The sequence below is a fragment of the Lagopus muta genome, chromosome 25 (assembly GCF_023343835.1).
Source record: "Lagopus muta isolate bLagMut1 chromosome 25, bLagMut1 primary, whole genome shotgun sequence".
NCBI lineage: Eukaryota > Metazoa > Chordata > Aves > Galliformes > Phasianidae > Lagopus > Lagopus muta.
In genome coordinates this window covers 3980103-3996631 of record NC_064457.1, presented here as the reverse complement: position 1 = coordinate 3996631, position 16529 = coordinate 3980103, and the positions used below count along the sequence as shown (strand labels likewise).

General features: G+C 57.4%; 1 protein-coding gene across 3 annotated transcripts; it reads right to left on the bottom strand.

Moving 5' to 3' along the window:
* Positions 1–1795: 1795 nt before the first annotated feature.
* Positions 1796–15839, bottom strand: MAP3K14 (mitogen-activated protein kinase kinase kinase 14). Of its 3 annotated transcripts, none has more exons than XM_048927057.1 (16): positions 15589–15839; positions 10858–11128; positions 10318–10387; positions 9281–9491; positions 8548–9156; positions 7987–8124; positions 7406–7535; positions 6693–6824; positions 6220–6324; positions 5441–5604; positions 4949–5099; positions 4038–4382; positions 3697–3803; positions 2877–3021; positions 2256–2356; positions 1796–1969 (listed from the first exon to the last, which is right to left on the bottom strand). In XM_048927057.1, exons 2-16 carry the CDS (start codon positions 11108–11110, stop codon positions 1805–1807), a joined length of 2826 nt encoding a protein of 941 aa, XP_048783014.1. In that variant the 5' UTR covers positions 11111–11128; positions 15589–15839; the 3' UTR covers positions 1796–1804. The 3 variants fall into 3 exon arrangements, with proteins under 3 accessions (XP_048783014.1, XP_048783012.1, XP_048783011.1); XM_048927055.1 differs by lacking the exon at positions 15589–15839 and adding an exon at positions 14777–14837; XM_048927054.1 differs by lacking the exon at positions 15589–15839 and adding an exon at positions 11823–14289.
* Positions 15840–16529: the final 690 nt, after the last annotated feature.

The following is a 16529-nucleotide window of genomic DNA, read 5'->3' as shown; positions in this document are numbered from 1 at the left end:
CGCCGCTGTGCCAAAGCTGGGGCTTTTCCAAGGGCTGCAGGAAGGATTGATGTGACAAAAGCATCGTGTGCTGCTGCTCCGCTGGGCTGAGCTCAGGCCTACAGCCTGACCGTGTTCTCATGCACGGCTTCAAGCAGACGTTAGCATGGATAACAAAAACCTTCCCTGAGCATCAGCACCGTGCGGCCCTCCTGGAAGTGGCATTTTTCAGCCTGCCGCAGCAAAACCAACCACAGCAACAGGAAGGCGGGCTGGCAGCAGGAGAGAAGAGAGCCCACGGGGCAGGCAGCACAGCCTTAAAGCCGCATGGATCAGCCCCTGCGTGGGCACAGTAGGAAAGCACCACAGCTTTGTGCCAGGGGCTGCTGCAGAACCGCGCAGGGTTTGGGGGAAAGGAGCAGGACGGAGGGGTGGCGATGCTGTGTGGGGACAGGAGGACGCCCACAAACCCCCCATCCCAGCTTCACACCAGACTGCTGTGCACCCGCAGCCCTCAGAGCAGCATTAATGCTGAAGGTGAAGTGCAAAGCCCTGCAGTCTGCGCTCAAAATGCATCATGTTTTAGTGGGACGCTTCCTCCAGCTGGGAGCCCGTTTCAGACAGCGGATTTAGTAAGTGCTTCAGAACAGAAAAGTGCTAAAAGATACCCATGGAGGGGACGGGTTTAAGTTTTCTTCAAGAGTTCCACTTCCCTACTGCACCACAGCTGTATGGTTCTGGTTAAGGACAACACTGCCACGTGTGGTGGGAGCCAAGGAGAGCAGCTCCTCAAAGCAAAGGTCCAGAGCTGAACTTTTTGGGGCTGTTTTAAGTGATTTTCCCTTCAATGGCCCCACCTCGCTGTGTCTCCCAGACAGCTTGGATTGGGCCCACATGTTACCAAAGGGAGAGCAGCACCTGCCCACCCAAATTCAGCACACGCAGTTTCAATATACTACAAAAAAGAAATGCACAGATCAGTAAAAAAGTTCACCAGAAATTAAGGCACAAAGCGCCCATCTGCTGGCCCAGTCCATGCCGCGCTGAGCAGGTGAGGAGGGGCTGAATCCACGACTGAATGTGGGACTGAGAGAGGAGATGGAATCTGGTGGCAAAATGCAGTTTGTCTGAGCTGACATCTTCTGCCCCATCGCCTGCAAGGGAGCTGTGGGTGCAGTGGGGCTCTGCTCCTCCGGCCCCAGCTCCTATGGCAGGAGGAGATATGAAGATGAGAGCTGCAAGCAAATCTCTTTCTGGAAACAAAGCTCTTTTGTGATTCAGAAAGGAAACGTCTGTGTGGAAGGTGAAACCCAGAACCCAGGCAGTTACTGCTGTGTCTTCCCCGTGCGAAAGGCTCGGGCAGAGGTGCTGCCACCACAGCCTGCAGCCACGTTCTGGCCTTCCTCCAGCCCGGAGGACACCAGCCTGCTCCCCTGGGCGCTGACAGCCGCTCTGAAGACGCTCAGCCTCCTTCCAGCCCGGGAACACCGGCTTCCCTCGGCTGAGCAATAGGAGCTCCCATCCAGTCTCCACGTTCTCCTGAAAAGGACGCTCGCATTCCTCTGAAGAGCAGGAATCTCCATCTCCCATTCTCAAGCTCAATCTAGCACACCCAAAACAAGCACTGCCCACTGTTCTGGGGAACATCTACGCTTCAGGACACGTCCTGAACAGGGCTGGAACAGCAGCGAGGTGAGAGCACCGTGCTGAGCTGCTATCCTACTTCAGCACCAGCCTCCAGCGCGCGGTGCTCCATGGCAGGGGTGCTCGGAAGCTTTTGCAATTCCACATTTCACAAGGTAAAAACCTCCCGAAAGGAGCGGCCTCACGGCCTGTTCTCCAGCTGACCGTGTTTGACTCTCCACGCCCAGCTGACGCTGCAATCCGGGGCCAGGGTGCACTGCAGCTCAATCCCCGAGTCGGGGACTTCCATGTCATAGTGAATGGGGCGGCCTTCCTTTGTCACCAGGCTGAAGGCGGGGACGGGTATCTGTGGAGCAGAGCAAACAGAGCTGAGCAGCACGTCACATCCCTTAGCAAAGCATCACAGCCCCAGGAACGCTGCAGCAGGGAGGTGCTGTTAAAGACGGAGCTCGACTGCGATGCACGCAGTGGTTGTCATTCAGAAAATACCTTTTCCTATCAACAAGCACTGAAATTACTTTACTAAGTGCATCGTTAGGTCCCTGGTTCACTGTTTTAAGGCATTAGGAGGCTGCAGGATAGAAGAAATGGCTTGAACAAAAGACTGCAATAGCCCTGGCCCTGTGCCTCACCTGGCTGCTTATCCCAGTGGCAATGTCTCCCACCTTTGTCCTGTGGAAATCCCTGATGTGTAAATTTTCTCCACTTAGCAACTGGATCTGGATTTTCACTCCTGAAAGACACAAGAAAAGTCCTCAGCTCCTGCTGTGGGCACAGCAGCTTCACAGTCCCACGCAGAAGCACTGACTAACGAGGCACAGCCATCAAAGGTGCTTCCTTCTGTCATCAGGGATTTTATTCAGGTAGGTCCTGGCACAAAGGATGGCTGGAGACAAAGGTGACTCACAGAGCAGAGCTGGGCCTAGCGAGAAAGCAGCTGAAGACGTGCTGATTTGCACAGCGTGGATTGCTCTGTAGAAATGAATGGTTGTGCAGCACCTACTCTGCACACAGCAGATGCATGAGGTGTAAAGCTGAATCAGCCTCGGTGGGTCCGGGAGCATCTGTGGCCTTCAGTTGGCTACACAGAGTCGAGTGCCCCCCACCCACCTGCAGGGAGCAGACGTGGCCCCGTGGCAGCCCTGACCCTGGTAACACAGCAGCTGAGGGCTGAGGAGGGCCCAGGACAACGCCGGGCAGCGAGGAAGCTGTGTGTATGTGCCTGCTTGCTGACTTCAGGAAGGGGGGCTCACCATTGAAGCAGCTGGGGGTGTCCGTGTGGCGGCCGCGGCTCAGCACGTTGTTCCAGCTGAAGCTCTGTCCGTCTGTCTGGCTGTTCCAGGAATGGATGCCGGAGCTCATGGTGTCCCGCAGGCTGAGGGAGGCCTTCATGGAGTTCTGCAGGAGGAAGCATGAGGCCATCAGAGACTCTCAGTGAAATGGAGCTCCTGTGGGACAGCAAGCAGGGAACAGCCCCAGGGGAAACAAGGCAGAAATGCGTCGGGGTGGGCCTTGAGTTACTCAGCACTCACCCACCAGCCAGGAAGGACCGACAGCAGCGCTGTGCGGATGTAAACAGCTGTTTGCAATAGTCAAACTCTTCGGCTGAAGAGTTGGATGGGAAAAAAAAGGGGTTTTCACCACACCCACAGCACAATAAAGCATCAGATAAATCTAATTTCATTAAGAGATAACGCACAGGAAAAGCAGCAGCTGCGCTGCTTAGAAGAGCCTGCGTTGTCTGAGTCAGGGGAGGTCAGTGTGACAACAGCAGCGTGTTGGTAAGCACCAGGGCAGCTGCTGGGGGTTGGTGTTGTGCAAAGGAAACAGAGAAGCACAGAGCTGCGTCCCACAGCGCACTGCTTGGCTTTGGAAATGACGATCGAAGGGCATGCAGTCAGATCACACCCATCCCTGGCTCAATAAGGCTCACTCAGGTGGTTTTTTCTACTGGTATTCCCTACCCTGCACGCAGCAGGGTTAAAGCAAACCAAACTAACGAAGCTTGGCATTAAGTAGATTGTAGCACCGCTGGGTGCAGGTTAGCAGAGCCTGGCCCCCATCACTGCTCACCTTCTCACTGGCGTCTGACACAAACGGGCTGTCAATGCTCAGACACGAAAGCATTTGTTCCTGCTCTTCCAGTGAGTACGGCTGAGAAAGGCTGTTCAGAAACAGCTCTGCAAGCAGACAGGAAAAGAAAACATTTCCAGTGATTCTTTTCACTCCTTCCTGCTCCAATCCCAGACACTACAATTAATCCCCAAAGCGTCCTCAGCACTGCAGAGCAAACACTGACACCTGTGTTTGTGGAGCACCCAACACAGCTCCTCTGCACGCGGCAGCTATCGCTGCTGCCATGAGAACCGAGCCAGGACAGGCAGCTGAGCTGAGCACCGCTGCACGCTCCGTACCTATTTCCAGCTGCTGGAGCTCTTGCTCAGAAATGGTGCTTGCTCTCTCTGTATGGCTGCAGCTCTTTAAGGGGAGGGGAGCGGAGGAGAGAGGAGGAGGATCCCAGGTCCTGGACAGATCCCTGCTCTCATTCCAGCGCGTTCCCTCGCCCTGCCTCGCTCGCTCCAGGGCCGGTGGTGGCACAGGGCTGGCACTGCAGCCTCGGGCTGCCGGTTCCGGGTGAGGAGCGGCCGAAGTGGGGCTCGCTGTGGGGGGCAGGGACGTCTGGGGGTTGTTCTCTTTGTGCAGTGCCAAACGCCTGGGCGCTCTGTATTCGCCTTTCCAGGGGCTTCTCACACCTCCCACTACAAAAACAGAGAACACACAAATGTTGTCCTAGAGAGGCAAAGGCTTCCTGTCACTGAATTGTCTCTTGTTGCAAAATGCCCAGATTTTTCAGAAGACAAAACCAGACGAAGCCCACAGACTCTTGGTGCACAGCAGCAGGACCGATAGAAATTATGGGTTGTCTCAGAGGGAAGGGAGGGGGCCACAAGCACGAGTTACAGCCGAGGATGCTGCAGCTCTGCTCCCAGCTTTGCTGCACAGCAGGCTCCAGGCAGCAGACACTGAACACCTTCACAAGCGTGTGTGAAGCACAGCATCGTCTGCTTCATGCAGACAAGGAAAAGTGTGACAGCACATAGGAAATCACAGCGTACTTGGGGTCCCTTTGGGGTAAAATCAATCTCTTTCAATGCAGGGAAGAGCTCTCAACCCAAAGTGCACCTCAGTGCTGAAGCCAAGCGATAGACTGAGCAGAAAGCAGAACACAGTGCAAAAAGCACCACCACTGCCCAGAGGAACGGTGACAGGGCGCTGAGTGCCACTGTGCCAGCAGGGAGGAGCTGGAGGGGTGGCAGGCTGCTACCTTCTTGCAGTGCAGTGCTGGCCTTGGTCCTCAGCTCTGACGCAGACGCCCTCTGCACGGGCTCCTTCTCCAGGCCCATTTTAATGATCTCAGCAGTGAGGGGGTTGCAGGAAGGTGGAATTTCCCTCAGAGGCGGCGGCTCCTTTGCGATCTGCACAGCAAACAGGAAGCGAAAGAGGTTAAACCAGAGAGGCTTCATTTGATTGCAAAAAAGGTTCTTCCCATCCTGAAAGTGCTCCCAACTGTAACGACAGCATTACACCAGCGACCTGAGCCGTAATTTGCCTACAGCTGAGCAGTCGGTCACACCCGAGCCACGAGCACCATAGGAAAGAAACAGCCCCAGTCCATGTAACACAGCAGCGTGCAGCAGTGAGAAATGCCCGCTGTGCAGCACGGCTGCCGTCATCTCAGAGACCTCCTGGCAGCACTGTTGTGTGGCTGCGCTGCTCCAGGCTGAAGTGCCTTTCGCTGGAGATCGGAGCGGCTTACCTTCAGACAAAGGGGATGATTGTAATACTGCGTCCAGGGGTGGCAGCCGTTCAGCATGTGCAGCATCATGCAGCAGCTGCTCCACACGTCCACCTTGGAGTCACAGCGCTTCCCCAGGACCACCTCTGGAGCCATGTGTGTCTCTGTGCCCGGCACGTAGTTCCCTAGCAGCATCGAAATGAGAGCTCACTGTGTGCCAATAGCTGTCCCACCGCTGGGATGATGGAGCAGCCTCCCTGGCTCTTCAGTTAAGTGAGAGAGAAGCCAGCTTCACCCCACAGCAGCACCCAAAGCTCCACGCCCCACAGGCCTCACCCATCAGGAAACGTATTAATTTGCCTTTCCCAGGGCACACGGGAGGGGAACCATAACCCTCCGTTGGTGAACACAGCATTAGGAAACACGTCCTCTTCTTTCACCATTCCACTGCCCAGAAATCAGGGAGGAATTCTGCCTTTGGTGGAGGTTGGGATTCTGCCCCAGCTATTTAATGAGGCTACAGGAGCACCCAGTTAGATATTAAAGTTTGGACATGCTTTCTCACAGGGAAGAAGCACTGAATGTAGCATGAAATACACAACACCCCTCCAGACTGGAAGAGAAGGACCAGCTTCCAAACCTGCAGTCATTTCAGCTGCCGGTAGCACACGTCACAGTAGAATTAATAAACCTATGAGAAAGTTACGTCTGGAAAATACAGTAGCTTGAAAATTATCCGTATGTAAAGGTTCTGAAAGAGTCAGTAGAGCAATTCTGTACAATAAGCAGAGAAGCCTTACCTGTGACCAAGCACTTCCCCAGGCCGTCGGGATGGAGGTGAGCAGAGTGGCCAAAATCACACAGCAGAGCTCTGCTCCCATCATCAGACAAAAGCACGTTTTCCGCTGCCAACAAGAGGTGCTGAATTCATCAGTGCCCTTTCATGGGGTCACCCAGAGGGAAACACAGCCCAAAACCCACAGAGCTACTTTATTAACAAGTCCACATTAAGGTCTGTTACTCCTACGGAGCCTCACTGTACATCACCAGAGCCGTCCTGGCCGTGTGTCAGAGCCGCCCATCCCACACCCGGACACCAGAAAGGAAGGGGTGACAAATCCTATCGATACGCCCAACTGCTTTGGACCAAGCCAAGCTCCAATCCCCAAGGCAGAGCTGAAGATCTCATCCAACGTCCTTTTGTCACTCAGTAATCCCCAGCTGTGGGCTCCTGGTAAGAAGGAAGGCCACGACCCCATCAGCAGCCTCCTACCTTTCACATCTCCATGGAGAATGTTCTGAGCATGGAGGTACTCCAGACCTTCCAGTGCCTGCCCCAGGTAACTGAGGGCTCTGTCCTCGGGCAGGCAGCCGCTCTGCTTAATTAGCTGCCCCAGCGATCCGCCTGGAAGGGAACACAGAGTCTGTGTTCATTCAGCTGAGGAGAGTTCAACAGAATCATCAGCACTGTGACAGGGAAAGGAGAAAGAACTGGATTCCCCACCGGATCCATTCCCTTTGTTTGTTCCCAGAGGTCTTACAGCACAAGGACACCGGTGCCTTCCACAAAGGCCATTGCTTTGCATCCATTTCACAGTGTTCTTCTGCTCTGAAAGCAGCCACTGTGCAATCAGACTCATGCTGCAGGTCCCCGGGCTGCGCTTGCCAGCAGCCTGGCTGCAGGAGGAGCACCCAGGTTTGTCTATCCAGAGCTCTCAGCCATCAGGCAACACACACAAATAAACACAGCACCAAAACCAGAAAGGAGCAGCTCTGTGTTTCAGTGAGAACGTGCAGTTGGAACAGAGTGAGGCCGGGCTGGAAACGCTGCCCAGAAACAGCAACAGCAGCCGCACACCCACAGGGACAGCAGGCAGCTTCCCAGCACGCTCACAAGGACAGGCCTGGAGCACCCGAGAATTAATAATGCAGAGCGGGGCAGGGAGGAGAGGCCCGTGTCACTGTGCTGCGCCTTTCCTTTCTCACCCTCCATCAGCTTCATGAAGATGGTCACCCAAGGTCCCTCCTTCACGGCGCCGTACAACGGCACAACCTTAGGGCTCGTTATCGCTGCGCACGTCGTCAACTCCTCTGCACGGAAGTGTTCGACCTGCACCTGGAGGAGCGAAGGGACGATCTGGTGACAGCCATCACACTTTTCTGTGTGCTGTAACGACGTCTGTTTCTATCCAGCCAAAAAATGGAATGGTTAAAGGAAGCCTGGCTGAGCCTCACCTCCTGCCTGCCCTCACGGCGCAGCCATCACACTGCGACCAACACAACGAGTGGACATTTTCAGGTAGATTTTCACAAGTAGCACTTTTGTATTCAATACAACCCCCCCCCCACACACACAAACACTCTTTTCAGCTTTCTGCTGCAGCCATTTGAGGAGCAGTTGCACAGAGGTGATGGATCCACGCCAGCGTTACGTGCAAACAAAGCACTCTGGATTCTCGTCGTCACCGCGCTGTGGCTGCACCGCAGCCTGCACAGCAGGAGGATGCGTCCCTTTCCAGAGCCCTGCCTCCTGCATCACACAGCCCCCCCTCCTCACATGTAATTACCTTTTTGGCAGCACACTGAAATCCTGTCTGCTTGTCCTCTACTTTGTACACTTCTCCAAAAGAGCCGATGCCCAGGGAGCCATGGCACTTGGTCCAGTGAACCTCTTCTCGGTACTCATAATCCACTGGCTTTAGTTTCTGGGGGAGAAGAACCACAAAACAAGATGAAGCAAGCAGAGAAACTTTAGCTGCTGTTGGTGGAGTTCACCAATTTCCAATAAATAGCACAATAACATCACTTCTCTTTAAAAATCCATGAACAAAATTTCTTCTGTTGCTGCCTTGAGGTGAAACAAAATGGGAGGACCAGTGCTCAGAAATACTTCCCATAGACAAGCACACGTGTTTGGCAAATGAGTGGACAAGTGAGAATCTCCAAACTAGGCCAGGACTTCATACCCTTCAAAAAACAGAGTCACACCTCTACCTGAAAGTGTTCAACTGTACCAACGTCCCCTTGGAAAAGGCAGCCTCGTGACAGAAGGACATGGGTTCTCTCTCTTTTGAAGCCCAAGAGAAACTGTGCCTACCACGACACGAATGTGCAGGACAGGAAATCACCTCAGTGAGCAGCACGCCTTCATTCTCATCTGCCTTTTGAAACTGCTCCTTTGGGTCCAGGCTGCCTCCCCTCCACGTCTTGGCGAGGCTGGCCAAGTTCTGCGGCTCCCCGAGGCTCACGCTGCCCTTCAAGGCGTCCACCAAGTATTCTTCCACAGAAACCTTGTCCAAGCTGCTTTTCATGGACTGGCTGACGCACTTGGGGAAGCTGTATCCCAACTTTAGGCCAGACAAGCGATGCTCACTGTCTGGGTAATTGAGATCACGGTGGAAATACGTCTCCAGAGCATTAAGCTTCACGGGATGGATAGGATTGTCCAGGTGTGGGAAGGCGGGGGGCACAATGTTGTATGGAAAAGGACGGAGGGTTTCAGGATGAGGGACGTTGTCCCTCTGGTAGTGCAGTTTCCAGACATGATTAAGGCACTGGACAGGGCTTATCAGCTTGTGCAAGTCAGTTTTGTGCTGGCTGCCCACTGAATGGAGCTTGCCTGCGGACAGAACTTTCTCGGGCTTCTCAAACGGGGGTGGATCATAAAGCAAGCTCTTGTTCAGCTCTGATAACCAAAAGCTGTTTCTGTAGAGAGCACTGTGGTGCATTTCATCCTCCTAGGAAACACAAGAGAACAGAACAGCTGAGCAGGAGCCTCAGGACAGCTGCCCAGACGTAAGCAGGAGTGCTGAGCGCTTTGCAGGGGTCCCAGCAATGCAACGAGTGCCCATGAATTCTCACCTGGACGGGAATCGGAGTGCAGCTCTCCTGTTCCGGAGTTCTGGGGCCCCGTCTGCCAGCAGCCACTGTTTGTATTTTCAGCTTGGATCGTTTCTTGTGACGCTTCTTCTTCGCCCTACCACGATGCCTCCCCCTCCAGCAGGTGGGAGCCATCCTCCCCTCCGTCGCATGGGCCACATTGTTTGGGATCTGGTCGAGGCTGTCTGAGCGGCTGTTGGAAACCAACACACAGGAGGGCTCTTAGATGGGATGGGGAAAGCACAGCCTCAGCTAACAGCAACAAAGGCGGGGATGAGGAGACCGAGCAGCTCTGCCTGCTGAGATGTGCAGGACGAGGAACTGCAGCACAGCTCCCTTCCCTCCACTGTGAGCAACTGCAACTCCGGAGTCACGGCACAGCAGTGCAGGTGGTGCCATTAGGAAGAAATGAGGAGTGTTTGGGGGGCAAAGCATTGAGGAACGGTTCCCTCTGCTTCAGTTGTTACAGGACAACACCAGAGGCAGAGGGCAATGTCAAAGCACGCAGTGCCTGACAGCTGCCACGAAACAGAACCCAACCCTACATCCCACCTCCCCACTTCAGGGGGGCTTCGTAGCCCTCCAGTCTGTGCCCTCAGGGGCGTGGGGTGAAAAGAAGGGGGTCCTGCCCAGAATGTTTCAGAGAAGCAGAGTCACAGCGACCCTCACTTTCCTCCCTCGAGCTGTTTCTCTTCACAGCCCTGTTGCTGATGCTGTTACTAAGTAGAGGTTCTTCTCTCATCCCCTTTTGTTTACCCTCCCCAGAAAAGCAGCAGTTCCTGCTCTCGTGAACGGCCCTCACAGCACCCTGTGCCTCACACAGCTTCCAAAGAGAATGCTGTAATGAGGTTCCAAAAGCATCAGTGCTGCTCTGTTAACAGAAGACCCAGACCGTCCCTCAGGTCAGCTCAGTGATTTCAAAGCTCCCAGCTGGAGCAGCAGAGCGGGTAGCACTGACAGCGCAGTGACCCGGGCAGGGCAACGTGCAGCAGTGCACTCTGTGTTCTGGGATCTCTCACCTGTAACGCTTGCTGTGGGCAATGAAGGATCTCTCTGACAAAGTGGGGCTGAACTCCTGACTGTTCTCACCTATGTGAAAGAAAACAGGATCATGGCACATGTCCAGCATGACGGTAAGAAGTGGACTGAGGAAGCTCCCTCCCGACGTACCAACCCATATGGTGACCTAACAGAGCCACAGCACCGCCTGACCCCCTGCTGCCCCCCACCCAACCACCTCTCAGCATTTCTATCATTATTATTATTCTAGAATGCCCCCCGGCAGCCAGGAACAGAAGCAAGACTGCGAGATGCATTTCCAGCCATCGCAGCGCGGTGCAGCAGCCACGCACCGTTCTGCTACTCCGTGCCATTCAATAACGCTGTCACATTATTAAGAGGTTTCATGAGCTGCCTAAATAGAGCCCGGGATGTGTCAGCAGCTCCAGCCCACATGGGATTACAAATAGATCTCAGCTGGGCTCCCCAGGAGAGTGAAACCGCACACCGCCTCCCGCGTCCCTGCTGCTCAACGAGGAGCAGCGCTCCCTGCTACTCACACTCTGCCTGGGCAATAATGGAGATGGACGCGCAGCCTCCTTCTGTTTCTTCTTTTGCTGTTCCTTTGGTGATGACGTCGTTGAGGATTTTCCACTGGCTATGGAAGATGGCTTTCTTTGAATCCTCGACTTTGCAGACGCTGCTTTGCTTCTCGCTCGCGGCCTCGTGCAGCCCTTTGGTGGCACTGAGCTCCTGCTGCTGCTTGGCGGGCGGAGCGGGGGCTCCATGGCACGCAATCCCCATCACTGCCATTTCACAGCTTCACAGTCCCTGATGAGGAATGGGAAAATAAAAGCACAACACTCATCATAATGCTTCCCAGCAAAGCAGCTCCACGCTCAGCAGAAACAGGAGCCTGCCCACGCCGTCCATTAACGCTGATCTCATCCAAACCGAGGTCCTGCACAGCGCTGAGCATGGAAGCGAAGGCAAACCCACAGCCACCGGCTCCCACGTGGGGCAGCACCCCACCCATCACAGCCATCCCTGCCCCTTCTCTACAGAAATCATGGCAGATCTCAGTGCTGTAAAACAATCCCTTGGAGCAGCAGAGGCCGGCAGGCTGATGACTAACAGTGAGCCTGCAGTGCGCACACCAACGAGCTCAGAGCTATTTTTACACTCCCTGTCGCCCGGTTTGCATTAACTCTGTCCCTCCTTGCCCTCTCCTCACCCTCAGGGGCCGCAGTGGAAGCCCTGCCCACCTCTGAGAGCGTGCAATTCTGCAAAGTGCCCCTCGGTTAAAAGGTAACGGGGAGGGGAGACGTGAACTGCAACTGTGTGACATGGAAAGGAGCAGCATGGGGACATCGCTGGGAGAGCAGTCAGTGAGGCGCGTGCCTCGCCGGGCAGCTACTGGAGCACGGCTCACGTGGCTCTATGGACAGTGTGGGCACCTGAGCTGCCAGCACAGCCCAACTGCTGCCATCCAACCATGAAGGCTTCCCAAGAACCAAAAACCCACCCGATGCGATGGATGCGTGGCTCAGAGCGCCGGCGGGGGCTGCGACAAAAAGAAACCAACACAGAACTTCCCAATAATGACTGCAGCAGAACTTCTCCTGAGATGAGCGGCTCAGGACCGATGAGCAGCACTCGGCCCCACGGTGCTGCAATGTGAGAGCTGGGAGCCGTGCCCCCCGTGTGCCCCCCTGCACTCAGCAGCACCCGGTGCTGCGGGTCCCGGCTTTGCTGCTTTCAGAACCTCCTCTCACTCATCCACACCACTGAGACTCGACTCTTGATTTCAGTACCCCCGGCTTTCTTCCTTCCTTCTGCAGACTCATTATTTGCCAGAGGAAAAGGAGAAGTCAGGTAATGAGGCAGCAAGTGAACATGAGCACCGCAGCGCCGGTCCACGCGGGGCCCTCAGCGGCAGCGGGAAGGGTTCTTCAGGAAGGCTGCAGCTCTCAGCTCTTAACCAAGGCCAGTTCTCACTGCCGTAAAATAGAAAGTGCAGTTGTACAGAACGAAAGCCGACGTGGTATCAGTTGTGCTGCGGCAGCACCGGCATGGAGCCGATGGCATCCGCTGAGCGCGTGAGGGCTGCGTGGGGCTGCGGGGACACCAGCAGTGTGGGGCAGCGCAGCGCCTCCTGCTCCTTCCACTCCTGCCCTCCCGGCAGCACCCTGCTGCCCCTGCCCAGCCCTGCATTGCACACAGCTCTCCTCTCCTGGTCCCAGCGCCCTGCGGCCGCTTCACGTCGACATTTTGTTCAGAAAAAGCATCCCGTCGTCTCTGTGAGGTTTCCCACTTCCTTATCGAGAGCAGTGTGCTGAGCACTGCACCAACTTCTGCCCGTTGGCAACGTGGGGCGCTCCAACAACACACTGCTCTCACCCCTCCAGGGCACCGCAGGGCTGCCACTTTTGGGCTCCATCCGGAATTCAGGCAGTTCCGTTCCAGCAGTGTCAGCTCACATTGCTGCAGTGCAGAGAAGCTCCGTTGCCGACAGAAGGGAGAAGTTTCGATTTGTCTCAGTGGGGATTGAGAAAAGAAAGCTGCAGCACTCAGCACACCCCTGTGCCTTAACTCACACACGGCGCACGTGAAGTCAGAGAGAGGAGAAAAGACTTCCTGGAGGTACGAAGAGATCCGGGCTGGGAATGAGCAGAGGCTGCAGGCCAGCAGCTCGAGCAGGAGGCGGTGATGCTGGGCTGCTCCTCACACTGTGCCGCCTCCTCTCCATGGTGCTCCCATGGCCTGGTGGCTCCCACTGCTCTCCATGTGTTCAGAACTCCTGGTGCTATCAGTGAGGTGTTACAGACACCTCCTGTTCTGGTGGTTCGATGGCAAGCACTGCAAACTCCCATTTCTGCCAACCGTGAGATGGAGAGGCCCAGCAACCGCCGGCCATCCTGCAGCCGGGTCACAACAGCTGTAGGGAAACATCAGCGAGCAGAACTACCCCAAGAACCAAACATCCATCGTCGTTTCCCTCTGAGTCCCTCCACGACTCGTCATGAGCAGAGTTGCAAACAGCAGCGTGTCCCTGTTTGTTTTATGCACCCAGCTTTCCCAGCTCAGAGCCCACCGTGGGGCACAGCTGCTGCCCAACCACAGCAGCACAGCGGGCAGAGTGCCTGAATTAGGAAATATTACTTTTCTTTAGGAAATAATACTTCTCTTTAGGAACTAATACTACTTCTCTGAAAGAGTGGTCAGGCACTGCAATGGGCTGCCCAGGGACGAGGTGGAGTCACCGACCCTGGAGCTGTTCAAGGAACGTTTGGATGTTGTGTTGAGGGACATGGTTTAGTGAGAACTATTGGTGATGGGCGGATGGTTGGACTGATGATCTCGTAGGTCTTTTCCAGCCTTGGTGATTCTGTGATTGGATCCCCTGCAGCACCGGGTGCCCCGGAACCAGCTGTATGTGCCAGCAGGGCCCAGCACTCACTGTGGGACTGCTGCACGGCCCGAGGGTTCTAATCCACACCTATAGAAATACAAACACCAAACAACGTCCAAGTTTCGCCGAACTCAGCGCAGACGGAGGCTCTTCGTAGGATCACAGCGTTGTAAGGGCTGGCAGGGACGCACGCAGAGCCCCCGGGGCGCAGCTCCATGCAGGCGGTCCGACGGCGCCGGGAGCAGCTGCGGCGCTTCCAGAGGAGAATGCAGCGCCTCCCGCACGGCCGCGCGACCCTCGTAAAGCCGTCAGCACTGGGGGTTCATCGCGACGGCTTTAGGCAGTAAAGCACAAACGGGAACGCGATCACAGCCGCTCCTCGGCGCCGCCCCGAACGAACCTCGCCGCCAGCCCCGCCACGAGCCGCCGCGGGGACTCCGCGCATCCAATGCCGCGGGTGCCGACCGGGCTGCCCGCACGTGCGCCGCGCCCGGAGCGTCAGCGGGGAAACGGCGATCCCGGGAAGCGGCGACCCCAGCGCCCAGCCTCGCAGCCCCGCGCCGCTCCGCCCGAACTGCACCTCACAGCTCGCAGCGAATAACGGATGAGTCACCGCGGAGGAATCCGGCGGCAGCGCCAGGCCCAGGCAGCGGCACGGCCGGAACGGCGCGGAGCGGCAGGGCGCGGGGCGGGAGCGGAGAGGCGCGGGAGACGGAGAGCGGGGCGGGCGGGCGGGCGACCGGCCTCCGAACGGCGCCTCCGAACGGCGCGGCCCGACCGCACGCGGACGCCGCTCTCGGGCCGCCGCACGCGCACGGCGCACCGGACGCGCAGATCTGCGGCGGCACCGCGTCCGGCTCGGGGGGAGGCGTTCCTCCGGACCCCGCTCCGCTCCGCCCCCCCCCGGGCCCCGCCGGCCCGGCCCCGCGGCCCCCCCCGCCCGGCGCGGCCCGCTGACCCCGGGAAGGGCGGCCCTCTGCCGGGAGCGGAGCGTAGCGGCGCGGCACAGCGCGGCGCTCCGCCCGCGTGCCCCGAGCGCGGAGCCGCCCCGCACCGCCCGCACCTACCGCGTCCCGCGGCGCTGCCCGCCGCTCCCTCGCACTGACAGGCGCGGAAGCCGCCGGTCCCGCCCCATCCGCCGCGCAGCCAATCAACGCGCCCTGATCCTCCTCGCCCCGCCCTCTCTCCGCCCGCTCCGCCTCGCAGCCAATCGTCGCCTCCCCATCTCTCGCGCCCCGCCCTGTCCCCGCCCAATCTGACGCGCGGCCAATCGCCGCCCAGACCGCTCCCCGCCTCCCTACTTGTTTCCCGGAAGAGGGCGGGGCTTCCGGCGAAGCGCCCCGCCCACGACTTCCTCGGGCTCCGCACTGCGCGTGCGCGCGGTCACCAAAGTGGTAGTGCGCAAGCGCGGCCGTGGGCGCGCATGCGCAGAGAGAGCAACATGGGGGGGAGCTGCGCCGCTGCAGGGAGTGCCGTGCGCTGCCGCTCCGTGCGCTGTCCGGGAGGAGTGCCTCAGGCCGCTCCTGAGCAGCGAAGTGTGAACCAATGAATGCGCTCCGGCACCGCCCCACCGCCCCGTGGTTTTACACCAAATATCTCGCAGCGCTGTTCTCCTGCAGCCCGTGTGCCCCCGTATCCCCCAAATCCCATATCCCCTCCATATCCCCCCATATCCCCCGGTATTCCCATATCCCCCCGTATCTCATATCCTCCCAAATCCCCCCCGTGTCTCCATTGGAGCCGCAGCGCCCAGCTCTGAGGTTTGCTGCAAATCCCCGCCTCTCCCGGCTTCGGGCGCTGCGTTGCAGTCACAGACTCAGCCCCTCCCCCTCCCCTTCGTGTCCCCCGAGCGGACAACCAGCCCTGCTCCAAACAGAACCTCAGCCGAGGGCAGAGCCGTGCCGCCGTTCCGGGCCGTCGGATGTCAGCAAAGGAGCGCGGTGTCCGCTGCTCACAAAAGGAACGAGAGGCGCATCCGCCGATGGGGGGCACGGAGCGCCCGAACTGCGGTCTGTGCTGCAGCAATAAAAGCCGCGGGAGGTTATCAGAGCGAATGCAAACGGAACGAGTAAAAATCTGCGCGCTGCTGTGCTGTGTGATGTGCGGGCTGCCTCGGGCTGCAGGGCTGGGTGGGACAAACAGAGCTGGGGCTCCTGCGGGCTCTTTGGAGGTCGTGTCGTGACCTTAGGTGCTCTTTAGGAGCAGCGCTGCTCTGTGCGCCTGCAGGCGGGCCGGCTGAGCTCCTCGCCGCCCGAAGCAGATGCGGCACTTCGGGCTGGTTGCTTTCATTCCAGTCCTGCTAACGAGCTGCGATCCTCGCTGAGCAGAGCCCCAGATCTCACGGTTCCTTTACAGAACTCTGCCATCCGGAGTTAAAAGGAGAGAAACGGCCGCAGGGCCGATCCTGCCCAGCGCGCAGCGGCTCTGCTCATCCGCTCGGGCTGAGGGCAGTCGCAGGATGGCTCTGATGCTGACCTCAGTTCGTTCCTCCCAACTGAACGATGCCTTCGTGGCTTTAAGTGAGAAATTAGAAACAGCCTTACAGCGTTTCCAAAGCTTTTCATCTGCTCCTTTGAATACCAATCAGTCCCAATTAATCAGCGTTCGGCCCCTGCAGGGAATGCACTCCTATAGGCTTCCTCTTATCTCCGCTAGAACGGGATCCAATGCTCGTTCTGCACAAGTTCTGCTTTCTGACGCCGCTCTGCTATCAGGAAACGCGTCTGAACCGCTGCAAGTCCCGTCCCCAGCAGCTCCAACCCGGGCGTGCACAGAGCACGGAGCATCACAGAAAGCAGAGCTGCCCCACATGAGCCCTGC